This window comes from Cololabis saira, chromosome 6 (genome assembly GCF_033807715.1).
Source record: "Cololabis saira isolate AMF1-May2022 chromosome 6, fColSai1.1, whole genome shotgun sequence".
NCBI classification, from domain to species: domain Eukaryota; kingdom Metazoa; phylum Chordata; class Actinopteri; order Beloniformes; family Belonidae; genus Cololabis; species Cololabis saira.
Window position 1 is genome coordinate 37,724,463 of NC_084592.1, and position 18,280 is coordinate 37,742,742.

Below are 18,280 nucleotides of genomic sequence, written 5' to 3' on the forward strand. Positions count from 1 at the left end.
TCTTAAACTGTAAACCATAATCAGCAATATTAAAATAATAAAAGGCTTGCAATATTTCAGTTGATTTGTAATGAATCCAGAATGTATGACATTTTTGTTTTTTTAAATTGCATTACAGAAAATAAAGAACTTTATCACAATATTCTAATTTTCTGAGACAGTCCAGTAGTTTGAGTGTAGTTTTGATATAGTTTGCGTCCACGTGTTTACCGCTGTCGGGCTCCAGGGGCGACGTGATGACGTCACGGCCGTGCGTCGCTGCGAGCCGGAGCCGCAGATGCAGCAGTCGGAGGTGAGTGTCGCCGGAGATGGAGACACGTGTGGCTCCGTCCGCCGTGTGTCCTCCTCCGGGGGGTTCAGGGCATCGTTTTCTGGCTGTAAGCAGCTCCAGGTCCGCGGGGCGAGGCTCCGGCGGGGGGACAGGCAGGCGAAACCACGACTTTACCGGGGAGAGCTAGCCGGCAGCTAGCAGGGTCGGGCTGCAGAACCGCAGAAACCGGACGGTCCGCGCCCGCAGAGCCGCGTCCAGCCCCACACCAGCTGCTCTCCGGGAGATACATGAAGTCCCGATCAGAGCAGCAACACCCAACCAAAGATGAGAGGGAAAACGTGAACCGCTGTCCTCTTTAACCAATGAAACTCTTCAGAACCAAAGTTACAGCCTAAGTTTGATTATTTGTGGAGCATCAAGTGACTTTACACTGAAAACACGTTCAAAACAGTCAATGTAGGTACAATTCAGGTTAATTAGATGCAGTTCCACCAATTTGGAGGAAAGTTCGGTTATTCCAACTACTCCCAATAGAGTTCAGGTTTAAAATGCACATGTCATTCATTAATAACACTCAGCTCAGGGACTAACATTACTTTGAATTTTTACTAAAGTACAATCAACCTGTAGATCCCAATAATCACACTAAGGTACAGATGCATTTAGATAAGGATTCTGTATGTACAGATGTAAACCACCACATATCTGTGTGTGTGTGTGTGTGTGTGTGCGCGTGTGTGTGTGTGTATATATATATATATATATATATATATATATATATATATATATATATATATATATATATACACACATACACACATATGTATATGTGTGTGTGTATATGTATATATATATATATATATATATATATATGTATGTGTGTGTGTGTGTGTGTATATGTATACATATATATATATATATATATGTGTGTGTGTGTATATATATGTATATGTATATATATATATATATGTGTGTGTGTGTGTATATATATATATATATATATATATATATATATATATATATATGTATATATATGTGTGTGTGTGTGTATATATATATATATATATATATATATATATATATATATATATATATATATATATATATATATATGTGTGTGTGTGTGTGTGTAAATATTATATATTATTAAATTATATATTAATAATAATAAACACTTGGCCGAATACCGAATAACATACTGAACAATGGTTCTTCGCAGTTTTTCATTTATTTGGCACATTTTTTCCCCATTGCATAAATCAAATAAATGTGCAGTGAAATACCCGCCAGTCACAATTTGTCTTATTGTACTTATTGTATTTTTTTTCATAATCCTTTTTCATTTTCTCCCGTTCAAATCCAATTAATTGGGTCGCGGTGGGGCGGGGCTGATCTCCGCAATTTGAAGCCTTGTATAATTGTTAAAAAAAAAAAAAAAAAAAGGTTGCTACTTCGCGGGTTTCACTTATCACGGATTCTTTTTGGAACGTAATCCCCGTGAAAAACGAGGGATTACTGTACAGCTTATTATTATTACCTGCGTGCCATCTGTGCCAATTCAGGAAAGTGATCTTGATTGGTCCTCCAATATGCGAGAGGGTTATGGCTCCTTGGGATGGGCACTTCTGACAGATAACCATCTAACTGTTGAGCGATTGCGCTTGTCGCCTGCCTGGCATCTGGGTTATTTTCTTGGAAGATCTCGTCAAACATATCTGAGAGTGAGGGCACGCGCACCGCATCTGTAGTACGGCCCTTTTCTCTGCTGTGCGTCCCGTGACCGTCTCCATCACCCTTGGGCTTTCCCAAATCCAACTCAGCCTGGATCATTTCTCGTGCCCTCTGCTTTTTCCCCACATCCAAGTAATGATCTGACATGCTGACATGTTTGCTGCATTTAACACCGCACACCCCTCACTCCACGCTGTTCGCTTGCGTCATCTAAACACGCCGTTATTAATTGTTCGTTTTGTGCGTGTGCGTGTGCGTGCGTGTGTGTGTGTGTGTGTCTAATAGCATTGTGCAGGAGTGTCATCTCTGACTTGGTCTCAAGACCCTCGGCTCTGAATGCCGCCACAGTTTTATTTATTTATTTTATCCTTTTGTGTCTCAAAGTGAGAACAGTTGCCGCGGCTCCTCATAAATTATGTCACTGAGATATTTCATGTTTGTTCAGCAGATTTTGGGCTCTGTGTTTCATCTAGTTTGGGTTTTCTGTTGGTAAGTTCATAAAATCCCAAGTATTTCCAGATGTTGGCTCCCAAAACGCTCGGGGAGTTTTTAATTACTGGTCTCTGATCTTCTGATGTCACAGAAACGCTCTCTCCAACGCTCGCTCTTGCTCTGAAACTGTGAGATTCTCTGTCCTGAAAGTTTTTGATTTACGTAATTTACTAAAAAGAGAAGTTCTTGTTTTTATTCACAAAGCAGTCTGAAGTAATGTCGTCACCACGTGTCTGTATGTTCATTGTGAAAGTTGTAAATTGGTGAACATGAAACAGCATGAAGTCTCGTGAAGACCAGAAATATCTGGATGAGCAGCAATTTTATCATGTTTTTCCCTTTATACATCACCACAAGCACTTTGCAATAAAACAATCAATATTTGATCAAAGTGCAGATGGACTCTTTGCTCTAATTTAACAGAAAAAAAACTGGCTTATATTATAAATATTTTAAGAGTATGAATTAGTGAGGTGTGATCCAGTTCATTGTTAATTCAAATTAGGCAGATCAAAGATTGATCAGGAGGAGTTGATGTCATGTATTGAGATTGTGTTTGTTTGATCAGCTCCGTCCAGATAAAAGAGCTCGTCTTTAGACTGAAAAACAATATAAATTTGAATGAAATGCAGCAAAAAAATGTTGTGGCCAAAAGAAAGAGATTGAAATCAACATGCTGGAAGATCTGGACCGGGTGATCTAGAGCAGGAGCGCTCTAGAGAGGGCAGGAGGATTATTGTCCACATGTGAAACCAAGAGCCCTGCAAGAACTGGAAATACATATCCGACTTTTTAGGAAAACAGCTTTCCTTGTTTTGGATCCAGATTTTTTCATAGATGACACCAAGATAAGCTAGTATCAGAACGATGGGATGAGTAAATGGAGAAACAAAGGAACATGTCATGATCCAAAAATGGGCCGTTGCCAATCCAGAAGTAGGAAAAATTGCATTTTCCTCTGGATCTGGGTCTGGATCCAGACCTGCGGTTCCTCTACTGACCACTAGGGTGTGGAACAGTCTAGTCCTACTCACTGTCTCCATTCATGTTAAAATGTCCAACTTTACAGCAGTTTTGGTCTCCATACCAAAACCACAATTGTATGGGGTTGTTTTATTTTATCTTTTTTTATTTAAAATTATGTTGAGCATCAGATTTGTGCATAACAAGGGAAATTGGGGGGGTTTCTTCCATCCTAGAGGGGGATCCCCTTTAGGAGGGAAGAAACCTTGAGCAGGACTCATAAGGCTCATAAGGGGGGACCCTCCTGCCAGAGGCCAGCTGGCCAGAGCAGGAAAAGAGAAAACAGACGGAGAGAATGAAGAGAAAACAGAGAAAGGAGAGATACAGACCCGATGGCTGCACTGCAGGGATGACTATATGAGCAGATGTAGACAGCAGACACTGACTAGTTGTTACCGGTGTAGTTGCTTTACAAAGTCGACTTGTGAGCTGCTTGCTGGCTCTCCAGGTCCGTGGGTTTTTGGCGCTCTGACTTCTACGTAAGGTGCTGAGACCTGAAGTAGCCAATGAGCTACTAGTTCTCGACTAAGAGCCACCTCCTGGTTGTAGATTGATTCTGCGCTGATGGGACCCTCGTTTAAGGTTTGCAAATGCAAAAAGAAAAAGCACAACTAAAAAAGATGGGTTAGAGATTTTGATTTCTTAGTTGCAGATTTGGATTTTCAGATTTTGGGCTTTGATTCGTAGTGCATATGGTGTTGCGTTGACGTCATAGATTCAGCTCCTCTGCAACCGAGGTTGGGTCACGGGGGCAGTAGCCTAAGCACGGTACCCCAGACTTCCCTCCCCGGCCCCTTCGTCCGGCTCATCTGGGGGGATCGCAAGGCATTCCCAGGTTCAGCTGAGACACATAGTCCATAGAAAAACATAGTAGGTGAGGGTAGGAACGTAGACTGGCTGGTAAATCTTTACCCCAACAGACCAATTCAGAGTCTGCATCACCGCGGACACCGCTCCGTTCTGCCTGTTGATTTTCCGCTGCGTTCACCGGGGAAAAACATCTCCAGAAGGGAAATATGGTGACTACAGACTTCAGGCAGCCACTTGACTGCAAGGGGATTCTCATCCAAGTAAAAATCATGGTTATATTTACAATGTCAGCAGTTTGTCCACACACTGGTGGGACCCTGAGAACGGGGTTGCTGTTCGTCAAAGGGCTGTGATTTCTAAATGGTATTTTACTGACCGACTGGGATAAATGAAACGAAATCTGAGGGCAGACAGTAACAAAGTTGAACACCAGAGAAAATAACAAGCTTGACACGGAGAGATGCAGCTTTATTATGACACTGAAATGAGCTGGATAAAGTGGTGTGGAGCAGTAAAACAGTGGCCTATTAAATATGTATGAGAGTGAAGCCCTGACCACGGCTGTAACTGCACTAAACGGTTTCAGAGACAAGAGGGGTTAGGGTTGGTGTTTGAGGTGAAACTGATGGAGAGGAAGCAACGTCAACAACATCGTCAGACTGCCTGTCGACAACAGCTGAGCATCGCAGCTCGCATGGAAGATCACCGAGGGTGACTCATGCATTAACCTGAAAGTACTCCACTCGCATTTCTAAGATTCTAGAGTTGAGTTTTCATTTCACTGCCTCTTGTTTGGTATCTGTCAGTTCTGCTCAGGTTGTGAATGCCATTTGGTTGACGATGTCAGATGTTGATCTGAAAATCTATGTGGAAATTTCGGTCTTCAATGTATGAGCCAACTGAAACTGAACAACAATCGCCAAACTCTTTCCGCACAGTTCGACTGAGCGAGCTGCTTGTAATGTTTCATAAAACATTTGATATCGTTTGCGTGACACACAAGGCTGAACTGTTGTCAGTCTGTGGAAACTACCAGTCATTTTTAGAGATTTACCAACTGGAATTTTCTGAGCTGTCATGATTTTATTTCTAAGAACCCATATCGACCTCGTACCACGGCCAACCACTGACGCATAGCAGAGGCTGCAGACTGCCTGCTCTACTACTTTGTTTGCATCTTAATATTGCATTTATATTCAGCAGGATGATGCTTTGAAGTGCTGGATTTACTTTTTGGTTGTTCCTCGAGAAGTGTTTTTTACCTTAAAGAAAGTTTCACAAGTTGCTATATCTGGGAATTATGTAGTGACGGTGAAAAAAGATCCAAGACTTTGCCGTTTCCTGGGTCCAAGTAGACCAGGTTTGCGGTGTGTACTTGGGAGTTTATACTCTGCTAGTATGACCCACATTCTTCAGGGGACGTATTTCAAGCTTTCTTCACATTGAACATCGGCGTCCTCATGTGAAAGGGTTTTCCTGCATATGTGAGTCGGTCAAGTTTAATGTTGTCTTGGCTTTTAGACCAAAAAAAAATAGTAGATCTTTCCTTGCATGGAAAATGGTATTCCCAAATAAGCATGAACTTGGTGTGTTTGACGTCTGAAATTGCAAGTGCGACGCTCTACCACTCTGACAAGGTTGCGGGCCAGCGAGCCGTCCAGGCATCTTTAGGGGTTGCACTGTTGGGCACTGTTTTAAATAAAAAATGTTTAATGTTGAAGCTCCTCGGTAGGGCATGGTGGGTAACGATGAGGGGCCACCGGAGACACGGCTTTCAGTATTAAGCGTGGCGACGTACTGCATTTTCGTCCTGCTTCGTCCGGAGCGGTCTGAATCCCTGTGTTTTGAATGCAGCACGCGGGGCCGTGAACGCGTCAGATTAGAGATGCATCGACTGCCGGCCAAGGGCCGTGCCCGTTCTGACCGCTAACCAGTCCATTTTGTGCCAGTGTCATTTGCACAACCGCACATTCGGTCACCGCCATAGATATAAATATACTGTGAATGAATCATTGACTTAAACACAATTGGACAAATAATCTGCAGTTTTAGGTTTCTGAAGAGCGTCGCTGGGAGCGTTAAACTAATCTTTTTTAATCTCACCTAAAAAGTGCTGAAAAAAGCCCTCAATTTAGGTGTTTTCCTTAAAAGTCATTACATTATTGTGGCCAATCAAAAGATTGATATATAACAACAAAAAAGTGGCTTTATTAAGTTTTTTTCTTTTAACAGACTTGAAAAGATGCAGTCCTAGCCATTTACATCCACTTGGCAAGAACATTCGCCAGCCTCTCGGTCGCAGACATGCGCATGTGCGGGTGCTCTCTTCGAGTTTAGTTTGGAGAAGAGCGTTGCTGTGGCTTGATGAATTGCATCAACATCTTTGCTGTTAACGTTAGCTGTAGCTGTGCTCGCGCCTGGGTGCATTGCGTTTATGTGGTAGGTTAAACTTTAGCTGGTAAGCTAATTCCTTTCCACAAAGAACACATATTCCTCTACCTTTATCAATGGTGCCGTTGGGGTAATTTAGAAGTGTAAATTCACTGGACCAACAACGTTCACATGCTCCTCCATTTTCACTTCTCTTCTTCGCTACTCACTTTATACAGTCTTTATAAGCGTTATACAGTCTACAGTCGCTATAAAGTGTATACAGTCTATGCTTACGAGGAGAACCTCCATCCAGTTTCATGGGTGTTTTTGGCAGAGGACCGGACTGTTTTTAAGACACTGGAAAAGGGCCGGTACATTTAACCTGTCTGATTTGATCCTTTCCAATTTTACGGTTTTATTCCCATTTATTAATTGTTCTGGTCTGTTTTATTTTGGCACGTTTAACGGTAAGCCATCTATCAAGACCAGTTACAGTTAATCTGTGCTAACGGTCTAAAACTTGGTCCGTTTGTAAAACCTGCAACTGGAAATGGAGCAATAAGATCATTTTGTTGTGGCAAAAAGATATTGTTGATAAGTTATTGTTTAAGAGGATGAAAAAAGGTGTGAGAGACGTTTTTAGCAGCACGAAATTGTCTTTAAACCTCCGTGGTTGAAGATGTTTGGTCGGTTCCTACGCATGAAGAGGCCATGGGTCGTAACACCCGCCTCCACACAACCTACGCTGCTGGCAAACGCGTTTTAGTTTTGGACAGATGTCCACCAATTACAGGCTGGATTATATAAAACCTAATGAGACCACGTTTGTCAGAAAGCAAAAGGGAGGGGGTATACTAACATTCATCTGTTCAGAATGAGAAGCAGAAGGCAGCGACGCTGGCGTCCGGAAGTGAGCGTTAAGCGGCAATGTTTGAGACAAATGTTTGTGTTTTATGGAAAAAAATAAAATAAATGGCGACAGCTGTCACCTGCGTTGTCTTTTAAGACAGAGCAGAACTTGGGCTGTGACCGACCGAGCGTTTCACGGGTCCAAACAAGAACACTTTCTCACAAACGGCCCTAGACCCATTTGGTTGCTGCGTCGTCGCGGTGTGTTCACTGACTCGGAGGAACTGGGTTTCTTTGAACTCTCTGCTTGGCTGTGCTTATGATACATTTACTGACCTGATGAACTATCAGCTGATCATTTGGTGCTGATAAATGGGATTGGCACCTACGACCTTTCATTTCATCTCATCTCTGGAAGCAAAGTTCAGTTCAACTTGAACTTTATTGTACCCGAAGGTAAATTTGCTTTGCAATAAGGTGGTCTAGCGAGTCCAGCAACAGTACACACAATATAAAAGTCTAAAACCGTATCTATTTATTTAGGAGGGTTATGGCAGTAGGTATAAAACTATGTTTAAAACGTTTGGTTTTGCATTTTGGTACTCTATATCTGCGTCCTGACTGAAGTAGCTGGAACTGCTTGTGTAGTGGATGAGAGGTGTCTTTTAAAATAGATCCAGACAGCCTTTGTATCTGTCTGCAAAACAGCATGCCCAAATTCATCTGCTGCTCTCTCGTTATCTTACTGGACCACTTCACTATCTGGTTTAGACTATTCTTATTTTTAAGAAACTGATTTCCAAACCAAGACACCATACAAAAGGATAAAACCAATTCAATAAATAAAAACTCGATAAAAAAGGTTCAACAGTGCAAAGGTAGTGTTGTTTCTGGCAGCCTGTTTCAATTTTAGTATAGTCTTTTTAGTCACGTTCATACTCCTTTTAGTCGTGTCAAGTTTCAGTCGACTAAAAGTTTGAGCATTTTAGTCTTATTTTAGTCAGAATTGTCCATGACCATTTTAGTCTAGTTTTAGTCAATGAAAACTGATGACATTTTAGTCTAGTTTGAGTCAAAGATTGTATTTAGCCAAACCCATTTTACAATTCAAACAAGGTTATCTTATTATTATATTATTGTTACCTTATAGACTCAAGAATACATTCATTCCAGATTAGGGCTGCAACGATTCGCCGAGGTTGTCGACAAAAATTGATAATCAAAATTGTCGACAATGAATTCCATTGTCGACAATTGTCGCCATTTTTCCAACGGAGTGAGGCATCTCACTTCAATACAATCTATGCCGAGAGTCGCGCATGCACGATAGTGCAGCTGCGGGTAATAAAACTACTAAAGTTTGGGAGCATTTTAGCCTTGATACGGCGAATAAAAAGATGACTTGCAAGGTTTGCAGATCCGACCTTGCTTTTCCCGGGAGCACGTCGGTAATGCAATTGAAGAGAAAGCACGTCGGAGTGTTGAACGAAATGGACTCGCCTTGGTAAGATATTAAGCCTATTTTCATTTGTTAAATTAATTAGTTTTATTCGTTAACTTTGTTTATTTCATGTTATTTTTTAGTATTATTTGAGCCACTCCCAATTCCAGCCTACGCGAAAGTCGAAAAAGCTTGTGTGATGATGACAATTGATGGATTTGCATCTAACTTTCAGTCAGGTGCCTATGAACTGTGAATTATGCATCAAACTCCACAATGATCATATTAACATTAAATCAGATAGATTTGTCTGGACATTTCTCTTGTGGGACGGGAGAAGACACTAAATCAATGCATCTCTATTATTGTGCGCCGTGCGGGCATTAATTCTCAGAGTTTTGCGGATGAGGGCGGGAGCAGGATGAAGAAAACAGTCCCGCTATAGCGGGGCTCTAGTGCCCATCTTTCTTGTGTTTATTATCATTTGCCACATAATTAAAGCAACCTCATACTAAATTTAAAAAAAAATACTAATTATCCAATTAGTCGAATAATCGTTTCAATAGTCGGTGACTAGTCGACTATTAAAATAGTCGTTAGTTGCAGCCCTATTCCAGATACATAAAATGCTCTAATTTGAGTTTAAAACGTATTTAATTTTTCCTGTGATTTTGTGGCTGCCTTTCTCCCCATCTTTTTCTTTTTCAACGACACATTTGGTTTTCTTTTCCACGTCTATGTAGGGAAAGTGTATCCAAAGGTCATCTCTTCTTCTTCACCCAGCCCCAGAGAAGATCCCGGCGTGGCCGGCCATCGGTCCCTTTCTCTATTGACGTTAACCTAGAGCTCTGCGTTAATGGCATCAGCCTCTAACCACTGCAGCTGCATGTGACGTCACCCAGCAGCAGCGACTAAACGAGAGGAAACAACTTAACAAATGTATATTAAGGATCTTTGTTACAACATTTCGTCTCGTCTCGTTTTGGTCAATGAAAATGAAGAGACATTTAAGTATAGTTTTTATTTTGTAATCTACATTTTAGTCTCCATTTTATTCGTCTACAATATTGCATTATGTATTTAATTATTGTTATTGTCACATGACCATTATTTTCGTTGCGTCTCGTCTCGTTCTCCTCAGGTGATAAAGGTTTGTTCACGATGATATTTAGTCATAATTTTCGTTGATGAAAGCAACTTTATGCAAAGGGACTGAAACAAGCTCAAACATTAGAAAACGATGAGGAAGCTGACGTTTTTTTGTGCCTAGAAATAAAACCTTCAACTCTGTTCAGGAATAACGGGTTTTAATTTTAACGTCTTCAAAGAGCTGCAGACCTGAAACCTCAAACCTCGAACCTTAATTTGAGCCGCTTCTGCCTGAAAGTCAACGTGAGGTATTAGCCGTTGGCATTTCACGCTGATCAGACACTGAAACCAGCCGTGTGATGTGTTGTGTGCAAAGAAAAAGCTTCTGCTGAGGTTTCCACCTCCAAGTGAGTCGTGAAGCGTCAGAAAGAAGAGTGCAGGATGCTTGAGAGTCAGAGTGAAAACAGCTTGGTAACGGAGGGACTCGCTGCTGATTCATTCCACGACGTGTCGTCACCGAAGTCATTCCACTCTGCTGGCACACAGGAAGTGTGTGAAGCAGATGTTTATGTGGTGAGGAGGCAGATGTGCTGTTTGAATGGTGGAACGGCAGGCCGAAGCCGCTGCAGCGTTGCTGCATGTGACATCATCGGGATGAGCGGCGCCCACGCCTTTGAAGCGAGATTCCACTGTCGGCTTTCAGGTGAGGCTCGCTTCAGCTGCTCGGGGATTCCCTGGCAGGGAAACGCCCACATTAACCCTTTGTTGCGTGCATGTTGACAGCCTTCCACGGTCGCGACGGTGGGAGGAAAGGTGCCTTGGCGAGATGAGTCTGATCTGGAATCCCCCGCCGGGGTTCAAAGGGACTCTTTGATTTGGAGGTGGAATGATCGATTTCACTAACGCGCTTCCTGTCAGCGTGATCAATACAACGCTCAGATGGGTTTTACTTTCCACTGTCTTCACGCTCACCCATCTGTCCTGCACGCTTTTGTTATCCACTCTGAACTGTCTGGTTCTGAGTGGTTCTGGGCTGGTTCTAGTTGTGTTTTGGGTCATTGTCCTGTTGCAGGACCCATGACGTGCAGCTGATACCAAGCTTTTTGACTTTGGACAACACATTTGTCTCCAGAAGGTGTTAATGGTATTTCATTTCTGTATCTGTGAACATAGAGATGATAGGACTGGTCCAAAAGCTCTGGTCTTGTCTCATCTGTCCAAAAAACGTCCTCCCAGACTTTTGTAGTTTGTCAATATGCATTTAGACAAATTCCGGTCCAACAGTGGAGTCCTCCTCGGTCAGAACAGTGATGGACGGTGTGATCTGACGCTGATGGACCTGGACCTTGAAGTTATTCTGGATTCTTTGGTTTCTGATCTGTCTCTTCAGTTTGTCCTCAGTTGTCCTATGGTGTGCACGTCCAGGGAGGTTGTCTTCAGTCCTCTGGAGCCTAAACCTCTGAATTACATTTCCAGCTGTGGTCTCAGGAACATCCAGCTGCTTGGAGACGGTCTTCTAGTCTTCACCTTTAACATGCTGGTCCAGAATGTTGTTTCTGATGTCCGCAGACAGTCTCCTTTGCTGTCCCTGTTCCAGGTTCAGTGGTGGACGCCATGATACCAAACAGCAGAGGGACACTTTTGAGAACCGTTTTACTCTATCAAGCTTCTTCTTTTGGCTCTTCCCTCTGTAGAGGTCCCCACAGCTGATCACCATGTTCACCATATTGATTTAGGTTAGTTGTTAAATATGTTGGACGTCCGTGCCGTCCACAGGCTTCTTCGGCTATCTGGACTTGGAACCGGCTCTCTGACCCGCTCAGAGATGGGATTAAAAATGCATCCTGGGAGATTCAATCACAAGTGGCCAAAGTATGGATTCAGATCCCATCACTTAGGACACATCTGGCTGGTCTGGAACGTTCATGTCCACATTCTCTTCTTGCTCTGAAAGCTGGGATCGATCCCTTTGATGAACCAACACCTTCGGCTTCGGCTATGACTCATTTGATTTTGTGGGTGAATTACGACATTTAAGCTCTTGTCTAGCAGGACATCTTAACAACAATAAGGGCAAGAGGGAATGACATTTCTCTTGACAAGAGCTCTGATAAGTATCATCACCAGTTTCCTCATGACTTGACATTTTGTGTAGAGGTGCTTCTCTAGATGTCTGTCGTGATTCATGGTTCTGCGTATTCTGGTGACAGCTGAGTAAGAGCAGGATTTGAGTGGCCCCTCTTCTGCAGCACATCTCCTTGATCAGATCTAAAGTACTTGCAGACAACTGAAGCCTTGTCTCTGCAGGGTGCAGTAAACGCCAGCATGTGTAGACCTGAGCTGTATTTGATCGGTTGGTTTTGCTACAGAAGCACCGATTGATTTTGGGATCAAATATCAGAAAGTTAAGCGTGTGTATGTTCAGTTTTTATTTAAAGGGGACCTATTATGAAAAACACGTTTTCTCTTGCTTTAACATATATAAAGTCTCCCCTCAGCCTGCCAACTCGGAGGAGGAAAGCAACCAAATTCTGCAGTGTCTGTACAGCCGCCTGGATGAGCCATGTTACATAACAACGTTATTCCGCCATTTTTTCGTAGCGGTGTATCTCGTCATTCAGGCCGCCAATCAGCACAGAGCCTCATTATAATAGCCCCGCCCACTCAGAATCCCGCATAGATAATGAGGTTAGAGACTGGGATGCTAAAGACATGGCTCAGAGGCTGAATTTCTCATTTATTTAGCAAAAGCTTGTTTTTAAGACATTCAAGGCCTTAAAATATGTATTAGATGCCATAATAGGTCCCATTTAAGCTGGATTCCAGTTAATTTAGAATTTAATTGCTGGTGCATAATTTTTGTGACAACATTTAAAGGAGCCGTCTGTAAGAAATGGCCAAATCTGGTACTACAGTCACTTTCAAAATATTGTTGAGCGGCGTGTACCCTCCCCCTCCTCCCCGACCAGAGGTTGCCAGGTAGGCTGCAGAAAGCAGCAGGAACGTAGGCTGCCATGGCTGCCATAATTAAGGCTGAATTATGGTTCTGTGTCAAAACGACGCCGTGTCTACGGCGTGTGGTTTTTGTACACGCAGAGGACACGCCGTCACATGCGCCGTCAGTGACGTGCACCTCCTGAAAATTGTAACTACGCGTCGAGGAGACGCCGACCACACGCAGACCGAGAGGGCTGTGATTGGTTCGTTTGAAAGCGAAGCATTTCCGGTTTCCGGTTTGAATCAGTAGTGAACTTCCAGGGCTCTTTTCTTCGTTTATATGTGATTTTTTTTGTTTTTGTTTTTTGCACAATAGTTGTCCTTATCTCTTTGATTTACTGTGACCGGAAAAAGTCGGATAAACCATTCAGAAAAAGATCGCTAACTAGTGGCCGCGGGGGGTACTGCACCGCGACCAAATGGAGAGACGGAGAAGTCCGAAGGATTCGTGACGACGTCACGGGTGCGCCGTGTGCTCTGCGTGTGTGTGACGCAGAAGTATACCCGCACCTTTAGAGCCGAGCTGGCAACCCGGATGCCGAAACAATACTGACTTGGTGATTGGGAGATAGGTGGAGGGTGGAGCTTCAGAAACAATACTGACTTGGTGATTGGGAGATAGGTGGAGGGTGGAGCTTCAGAAACAATACTGACTTGGTGATTGGGAGATAGGTGGAGGGTGGAGCTTCAGGCCAAAACAAAAAATGACAACATAAACATCAGTTGAGGGCTGCAACTCCTTTTTAAACTGGAATATCCTCGCTTGAGTGCTGTTGTCAGTGACATAAGTATTTGAAATGAACATGATTTTTAAATGTCTGTTGACATATCGGGGTCATTTTATGATTCGTTTTATTATTGCTCTTACATACAGCTCCTTTAAACACATTTATATATTTGTATGGGTGTGTGTATATGTATGCATGTATTAGGGATGCAACGGTTCTCTGTTTAAAACCGAACCGTTCGGTTCGCCCTCCACGGTTCAATACGCCCTTGTGTGCCGCGGATTTTCGGTTTTGCCATTAATTTTGCATTAATGCTTTACAACCCGCGTGTTTGTGTGTGCCTGTCAGCCTGCTGAAGAAAAGCGCTCCTCGCGAGTCGTAGTCACTGTTCTAGCTCCGCCCACTCCCCCAGGCGATCACAAGCGGGGGAATTGAGAGACAAAAGTTTGCAGAAGCACCGGCTTCAATCGAAATCTCTGGTGTGACGATGGAGTGAAAACGGTTAACAGAACTTGTACTGTCTGTAAACATTGCTTGAAACATGTCCCATACCTAAAAGGAAACATGAGCAATATGAGCGTCATCTCCAGCGTCAACACCCTGATGTAACGCTTTTTGCACACAGGACAGTCGAGCGACTCGATAAGGTAACACCAGCGAAAAAACAACAACTGTACCTATAGTGCCACTTCAGATTAACACTAGAAAATAACCCGTGCAGTGGGAGCGTTCATTGCTAAAGATTTGCAGCCCTTTTCGGTGGTCGGAGATGTGGGCTTTCGTCACCTAATGAAAAAAACTCCTGCACACATTTCAATAACGTTATCATATTTATACATATTTTATACTACTGTATAGTGTATACAGGTAGTCAAGGAATAAAAGGCAGTTTACCATTTAAAAGTGTTGTGTTCAGTAACTGTTTTACATTTAAAAGTTTTTTAAAGATATGTTATACTATTGTACTGTACTAACTGTACTGAGTTGTCAAGATTAAGAGGCTGTTGACTTAAAAGACTTATAGTAATTTACATTTTGAAAAGTGACAAGCAAAATAAACAGATAATTTTGGAAAAAGGTCTCTTTATGCACATAACACAAACCAAAGCCGTGGTCTAGAAACCGAAACGTGGGCTACCTGAACCGTTGCACCCCTAGTGTGTGTGTGTGTGTATGTATGTATGTATATGTATATGTGTGTATATATATATATATATATATATATATATATATATATATATATATATATATATATATATATAATTTATTTGTATTTTTCTGTTCTGTTTCTGTAGGTTATTAAGATTTATTAAAAGTATAATTGTTGTCTTTGTTTTTCTTGTGAATTTTTGTCCTATTTGCTTCTTATTGATATTCAAGTTTTATAATTAAAATTAAAGTCTTTTTATACATCCACTGTATAATTTTAACTGATGTTTCCTCTGCCAGTTTTAATAATCAAACTTCCTTCATCTTCCAGCTTTTATGTATTTTTTTGCGTTTATTTTCCTTGTTAGTTGGGTTTTTATCTGGTGATTTGTCAGCTTCTGTTGTTCCAGCTTTTTACCGCCTGCTGTGGATTTAATCATGATTGTATGTTTGGACGTTTGTTTGGCTTCGTGATTTATCTGAACATTTTAACAAGATCAGAAACATTTCACTTGTCATAATAACTGGTTTGTTTTTTCAGTATTTCGTCAGCCTGCTTCGTCTCGGTCTCAGACCCTCACAAACGGTGGCTCCTGAGCTGGTCAGAGACAAAGCCAGGGAGTCCTTTTCTGATTATTTTTCTTTAATAATAACTTATTGGATGCTTTTGGCGCTGCGGGGGTCCGTATCGTGTAAATCTGTGAACGCCGAGGCCTGAACAGAAACGACTCATCGGTTTTTCATTTAAAGGCCAAAAGGTCCGTCAGCGTGACTTAATCAGCCCACCGACACATTTTCATATGTTACATTATTTTGACGTATTCAGGAAACAGATTGGACAATTTTTAGCACAAAGGGAGACATTGTGCTCTGGTTTTCAATCAGATTTTTACTTCTGAGACGTTTGCTCGGAGGCGCCTCGGCGGTATCTGTCCTGCAGCAGCACAAACGGCTCATTTCCTTCTCCAGATATGAGTGGTGCTGGCGAGCTGCAGGCAGCAGATATCGACTGATTGGGCCGTCTGTGGGCGAGCGCTGAGTGCTGCTGCAGCATCATTAGCTCCCATTGTGGGCAGCTAAATGGAGGGAAGACTGGAAATCGCTGGGAGGGAGTTCGGTGGAAGGATGGAGGGCTTGGGGACTGTAAGCTGGCCACTTCCTGCCGCTGGCAACGTAAACCACTGCGCATCATAATGGACTCTTATAAGGATGCACAAATAGATGGATATTAGTGGGTTCCTGTGGTTTGTTGCTGCAGAGTTAACTGCTTGCTGAGGAAAAGTTGCTCATTTACTCGCTGAAACGAGGAAGATGAGCCTGCCTTGCCTTCTGGATTCGACCGGCAGATATAAAGTTAGGACTTTGCCCTAAAAGTTAGGTTTTGTGGAAGTGTGTATTTACACCAGAGACCAACGCATGAATGTTCCGGTAACGTTGCGGCCATCAGCTTAGACATGGTGCTAATCACAGTTAGCCCCGTAATGCTAATTAATATTGTTTATTCGCATTCATTCTGATTAGGGCTGGGCGATATGGACCAAAAGTCATATCTCGATATTTTCTAGCTGAATGGCGATACTCGATATATATCTCGATATTTTTTCTGTGCCATAATTGGGGTTTCCCCCAAAGCATTACAGCATAGCATCTCTGTTAGCTTCATTTTTTTCTGAGGCAAACCCTTAAAAAAAACAGTCAGTTTTAATACAAAGCTTCGTGCCAAATGTCACACAGGTACCTTTGTTAACAGAGGTCTGCACAATATCAAAATGTATAAAACAAATGAAATAAAAATAAACTGCCTGCATATATAGAATAAAAATGCTTCTTGAATAAAATAAAACAAATATCCCTTTCCTGCATAACAATTAAATTAAAATACACTGTGCAATTAATACAATGTAGACAGTAACAGGCAGACTTTTCCACTGAGGTTGACAGTTGTGCAAATAACAAAACATTTGTGCAAATCTCAAATAAAACATTCAAGTCAATTTGTCACAAAATAAGCTATATCAAAATCATTTAAAAAAAAAATAAATTTTTTTTTTTTTTTTTTTTACATCGATATAAACGATATTGTCTCGTACCATATCGTGTTTGAAAATATATCAATATATATATATTAAAATCTCGATATATCGCCCAGCCCTAATTCTGATCAAATCTGTTTCAAGTCTTCTGTTTCAAGGATCCACGGTCAATGGGCCTGGTGCTGTGGAGGCCCTGAAATGATCCACTGTGGATCTTGGATCGTCAGCCGATCCGCGGGGGCATCTGGCCGAGCTTCATCCTCGGACCCTTCCAGACCAGCGATGATCACAAAGTTTTACTAGCGTTAACATTAATACAGTGCATTGCGTTAAACGGCTCAGACGATGCTGCTCCATTTGACATGCTGGCCGCCATCGAAAGGTCCAAACCCCTTATTGTACAATTATTGCCTAGTAGGGCTGTTCGATTTTGCCCAAAAATAAAATCTCGATTTTTTTCTCTCAAAATCCGATTTTCGATTACGATTATTTTGTGAATTGACAAAAAGCAAATAAATTATTTCAAATATGCTGTTTTTTTATTGAACATTTGCCCCATTGGGCTTTATGTGCAAACTTTGCTCTTATTAAACCAAAAATGAATGAATAAAGTGCAAAACTCTGTAAAATAAGTTGAAAAAAGTTTTAAAAAATATAATAAAATATAAAGTTTTATCTCTGAAAAAAAAATCAGCAAATCAGCACTTGCAAACATACAGTAAGTTATATTTCCAATTAAATAAAACAAGACATTTTCTAATTAAACTAAACTGGTTCTTTGCATGCTAAATAATAATGCAACCCATGAAGGAGGTAGAGGTGTGTAATGTCACTCATTACATTTACTATTCACATTTGCAAGTTTTTTGCAAGGAACACGAGCTGGTATACCCGGTGGCATGTTACAACGCCCCCTCCTACACTAAAGAGCCTCTCCCATGGGGCACTTGTCGCAGGTATTGAGAGGTATTTCCATCAATCATTAATATGGTATCAATCATTAATATGTGTGCAGACAAGGTAAAAAAAAAAAAAAAAAAAAAAGTGAAAAATCGATTTTACGAGTTTCACGTTTTAACATCGTTCTAATTACATAATCGCGATTACGATTTAAAATCGATTAATCGAACAGCCCTATTGCCTAGTATAATTTACCTAATGTGGTACAACCCCCCCCCCCCCATCAGATATTGATTGGAACAAGTGTCCTGAAGTTGACGTCCACTGGTTTTAATTTTCTTGGTTTTCTTGGTTTCCGCTGCAGTTTTATGAAATATTACTTTTTAACTTCCCG

The 18,280-nt window shown here is 41.7% G+C and overlaps 1 protein-coding gene across 2 annotated transcripts in view; it reads left to right on the plus strand.

The window, feature by feature from the left end:
* The first annotated feature begins 257 nt into the window (after positions 1-257).
* LOC133446171 (glycosyltransferase-like domain-containing protein 1) overlaps positions 258-18,280 on the plus strand; it is a 49,675-nt gene continuing 31,652 nt past the window's right edge. For both annotated transcript variants that reach the window (XM_061724084.1, XM_061724085.1), the window contains exon 1: positions 258-292. In XM_061724084.1, the coding sequence (XP_061580068.1) occupies positions 278-292 (15 nt within the window). In that variant the 5' untranslated portion in view covers positions 258-277. The remainder of the gene's footprint in view (positions 293-18,280) is intronic.